Source organism: Metopolophium dirhodum, chromosome 7 (assembly GCF_019925205.1).
Source record: "Metopolophium dirhodum isolate CAU chromosome 7, ASM1992520v1, whole genome shotgun sequence".
Taxonomy (NCBI): domain Eukaryota; kingdom Metazoa; phylum Arthropoda; class Insecta; order Hemiptera; family Aphididae; genus Metopolophium; species Metopolophium dirhodum.
Genome location: NC_083566.1, coordinates 10,248,964 through 10,253,928, shown reverse-complemented (window position 1 = coordinate 10,253,928; position 4,965 = coordinate 10,248,964). Strand labels below are relative to the sequence as shown.

The 4,965-nt window shown below is 31.7% G+C and overlaps 1 protein-coding gene across 1 annotated transcript; it reads right to left on the bottom strand.

The window, feature by feature from the left end:
• Positions 1-401: 401 nt before the first annotated feature.
• Positions 402-4,740, bottom strand: LOC132949016 (tektin-1-like). Its single transcript, XM_061019762.1, has 4 exons — positions 4,315-4,740; positions 3,435-3,707; positions 2,318-2,540; positions 402-862 (listed from the first exon to the last, which is right to left on the bottom strand). The coding sequence occupies exons 1-4, from the start codon at positions 4,707-4,709 to the stop codon at positions 506-508; spliced, it is 1,248 nt and encodes a 415-aa protein (XP_060875745.1). The 5' UTR covers positions 4,710-4,740; the 3' UTR covers positions 402-505.
• Positions 4,741-4,965: the final 225 nt, after the last annotated feature.

Here is a 4,965-nt window from a genome sequence, read left to right as displayed (position 1 = left end):
TTGTTTTTTAACATTCTGCAGAGTGAAGGTACCTAAATATTATTTATTCAGTTCATAGTTTATTAATATTATCATTGTAAATTAGTAATAGTTTTTTTTTTTACAACTATAGGTATACATAAATAAAACCACGAGAAATTCAATATTTACAGCAACATCGACCCACCACCGTTGTTATGACTACCTATTTATGATGTAGGTTGGTGTGTTGATATAACAATATATGCAGTACTTAAGGACGATGTGTATTGTGTACAGGGGCAGTAACCATTTAAGGCGGTTGCATACCTAATGCATTAAATGTAAATTTATTGTATTGAAATATTCTGATACTTATAAGACTAATTTGAGAATTTTGTAAAGAAATATGTAAACTATACATATTACCTATACGCTATGTTACCTAGGTATGTATAAAAAGGTTTTGAGAGAAAAAAGTTTTGTGTATGATTTTTTTTCCCACCACTAAAAAAACCAATCCATGGAACCGCATCCGACGAGCTTTTCAAAAGGCTCGGTAGTTGATGCGTTTCCGTTGCTTGGCGCACAGCTCGTTATCGATGTGCAACGAATTCTGCTTGACTTGCAGCTGCACACTGATACGGGCGATGGACTGTTTGAGACGTCTCCGGCACACCACAGATTCGGCCATCATATTTTGTAGACTTTGCACGTCGTGTTCCAGTTGGACCACCTCTTCGTACAGTCTCAATTCCAGCTCATCCCGGCACAGTTCGACGCCCTCCCTGCGCGTCCGGTTCGACAGTCGCGTGTGTGCCAGCGCCAAGTACGCCTCCCTGTCACCGATGGTGTTTTTCAGTTTTTCGATTGTTTCTTCTACTTCTTCGACGTTTTTGACCGTCTGTAAACCGGATTGCATAGATACACATAATATACAATACTGCTGTATGCTGTATACTACATAGCCACATGCCAACATAGGTATATGAACATATCAGTGAAGGCAATACGATACATGCACTTCGAATCATGACTTTCGTGATATTCCCATCACTATTTCACTTCACTCAACCAATGTATAATCATTAACAAGATTTTTTTTCTTTTCAAAATCATAACAATTGGCTAAGTAGGTAAACGAATATATTTGTAACCTTGTATGATCTTTGTATATTATTAAATAAACATCGGGCAAAATTCATTAATTATTACTCACTTACGAGCTACGGGGATACCTATAATATCTATACTTCTTATGCGTGATACTTTATATGCGTCATAAACAAATATACAATATGTTCCATGAAGAAAATTGACGGGGTGGCGTCATATGATAGTATACCTTAAGGCTTTAGTTATGAAAAAAACTCATTTAAACTTTAAAGGGTCGGTCTAACATTTTAATTATGGGCTTTTCTACTTTTTTCTAAACAAAACCGAACCTTTTTTTTAGTTCGAACCGAGAATTGGGGATGGAACTACTTTCGCTGCATGCTTCGATCGACCGAAACAAAACCGGAACCTACCGCACATTTGCTGATGTATCTTCAACACTTTTCAACTTTTTATCGTAATTTTAAGCATTAATAGCTATTTTATTGTGCTATCGATGACATACAAATCAAACAGAAATGTATAAATTATTTTTATTAAATTTAAAAAAGGTAAACTTTTTTTTGTAAAAATTACCAATTTTGAAAGGAAAATTGCGTATAACTACAAATAACACCGTATTTACTATAGTTTAATTTTAATTTTATTATTCTACAGAATACCTTAAACATTTTATTTTCCTAAATTTTACATCTTCGTGAGTACATGCCTCATCTAAGCTCATTGTCCAGTAAGGCGTTACTTAGAGCTATACGCAAAATCCTTTCAAAAATGCAAATTTTTGCTAACTTAATTTAATTAAAATAATTTGTACATTTCTGGTTTGATTGTTTATATTAGTTGATAGCATAATAAAATAGCTTAAAAAAATTATTATAAAAAGTTGAAAAGTTTTTAAGATACATCACTACATCAGCAAATGTGTGGTAGATTCGATGTTGTTTAAAAAAAGTTGAATTTCCCATAACTAAAAAAATAAAAAAGTTACACCCACCCTTTGAAGGGGGTTTTTCAAAACTTAATGTGAACTATCACATGACGCCAGCCGGTCACTTCTTCACGGGACACATTGTATGATACACATGTAGTAAAGTGGTAAACTGAAAAGTAATTATCTGTGAGAAACATATGTGCTCAAGTTATAAACCAAAGTAATTATAATTTATCAGCATCCACTATACGCGATTAGAAACATAATAATATATACTATATAGGTACTAGTTTAATGTGTTCAGAAACATACTTCGTCTCTTTGTTTGTTCAATTTTTCAATCACTTCAAGGTATTCTTCCACTCGCAATCTAAACGCCAAGTTGACTGCATCCGATTGGCCTACCAGATCGTTGAACATTTTATTCAGACACTTGTCAAAAAATGCACGAATAGGTCGTCCGTCCACTAGTACTTTATTGGCTGCCGAAATAATGTCTAAAGTGAATCGATCCCATTCTGTGGTCGAAATCGTACTGCATATAGAATATATATATATATGGATAAATATAATTAAGTGTGCACTATATTATATTCGTTTATTGTATAAATAAGTGTGTTCAATGATAAAGATAACACAAAATATTTGAAACACATAACTTTGAATTTTATTCATAATTTTTTTAACTGCATAAAGGACTTAAAATTTATTACACTCATAATTTCCACGTGATTTTATAATATTATGATTTTTTAAAACTTTAACTTCCTGTCAATTAGTCAAATTTTTCAAATATAAAAAATGTATTACGTTTTATAAAAAAATAAAGTATCTAATAATTTATATTCTAACTCAAAGACTGGAAATAATTCAAATATTATTGCTTCACTTCGCACGCTTTTAAAAGGATAACAAATTTGAATTTTTCAAAAATAAGTGTAATATAATATATTTCTTATTACGCAGTAAAAAAATCCAAATCAAATTTAAGGTCATGCGTATTTGGAATATTTCATGTTACATTAATTATTGTTAAATACACTATATATATTATATATGTGTAACGACTAACAACTGTTCGGAGGGTAATACTTAAATCAGCATCGGCTAATAACTATCGATTTCTTTAGAGAATAACACTATCTATATAAGCATCGAAAGTTCCTATTATTATTTTATAATTTGGAATATTTAGCTAAAATGAGACTATATTATTAAGTACATCATAATAAGAACTACCTATATTGATAGTTTCAAAACCAAAATATATTGGTTTCAGAAATATCACAGGTATATCACAAATAGACACGTAGATACGCTGTTCACCGTAGTACCGTGCTCATCAAGTGAGTGACCCAGGTGGGAATAAGGGATCCACGAAAACCTCCACGAATGGGACAAACTTCATAGCAACGATAAAAATACTCACGCAGGTTTGAAAATGTTTTTGTTGTTCAATATTGATAGTTCGACAGTGTTTTCATTGAGATTTTTGTTGTGCTCTTCAATTTGTAACGCATTTTTCTTACAACGCAAATCCACAACCAAGTTGTACACGAACGCTCTCAGTTTTCTGATCTGCAGCACGACTTTATCTTGCAAATCTTCAAGCTGATCGTTGATACCCAAGATCAGTTCGCGTTCCCGCAATAGTTCTTTCTCGACATCGTCAAACACCAAGTCTATACTCTGACGACAATTTCTGCACGTAGGGACGTATAACATTATAGAAAATGGTTTTTTTTTTTGTAGTTTGAAGTATTGATTGATAGTATTTATTACACTATACATTTTTACAAAAAAATTTAGTCATTTCTGTATGTTTTCAGTGCCATTCAGTGGGTTTTTAGGATTTTAACTTTATATAGTATATTTATTTTATATTTGGGAGCAGACCACCTAAATATTTCTAAAATATTGATGTATAAATAACACATCAAATATTGAATAAATAGTTTTAGATTCCGAGTGGAGTTTTTTCTTTGAAATTACCAAAAGTTTTGATGAGTGGAGTAAAAAATGGAAAGGATACACCATAAAAACTCTAGATTGAATGTCCATTAAAATTTTTTAGAAAACCACTAATAAAAGAGAAGAAAGTTTTTAATACTAGTGTTAAATATTACAATTCAATAACAGACTGGGTAGGCAGGTAAATAAAACATTTTTTCTTTATCAAAAAAACAAAAATTATAAAATAATGTAGCTAGTTAAATGGATTACACTGATCTTGCACAGACATTGCATATTACATATCAATATATTATATCATGTAATTTTAAATTGGATTTTTTCAATGTCATTCTCACCTGAGTCTAAGGCACTCAGCAATTACTTCAAGAGCGTCACCGACAAGCAGTTTGTTGGCGTTTTCGATGCGCACCTGATAGCCCAACAGTAAACAAATTTCTTCATCCAGATCGTATTTCTGTTTTTCAATTTCCCTACATTTGTACTCTATATCTTTGACTTTCACCTTGGACCGGTGGTCAACATCCAACTTGTTTTTCATCACAGAGTCCTTAGTCTGGCCGAATAACCGATCAGCTTCCAGTATCAACCTTTGGGCCAACTCTCGTTGTTCCTCGGCTGCTGTGATTTCCTGTTCACTGTTATATCGCCAATCTGTAGTCGTATGATAGTCATAGCCGTACAAATTGCAATAATTATTACAGTTCATGTTGATTAGTGGATGATCAAACATAAAAAAGATTAAATAAATGAGATGGTATATTTTTATGTTATTTTTTTCTTTTATTGCTCAAGCGAAACAAGCTGATGTCAGATACAGTTTATTGCTTTGTTTACAATAGTTACTATGGTAATAAGGATGAGAAGTGAGGAGCATATTGATTTTATTATATAAATTGAGAAAGTAAAAAATATAGAAATGTACATCTGTCCTTAATGTAAATAGAATAAGAATACAATAACATTTAACATTTCATATTTATAAAAAT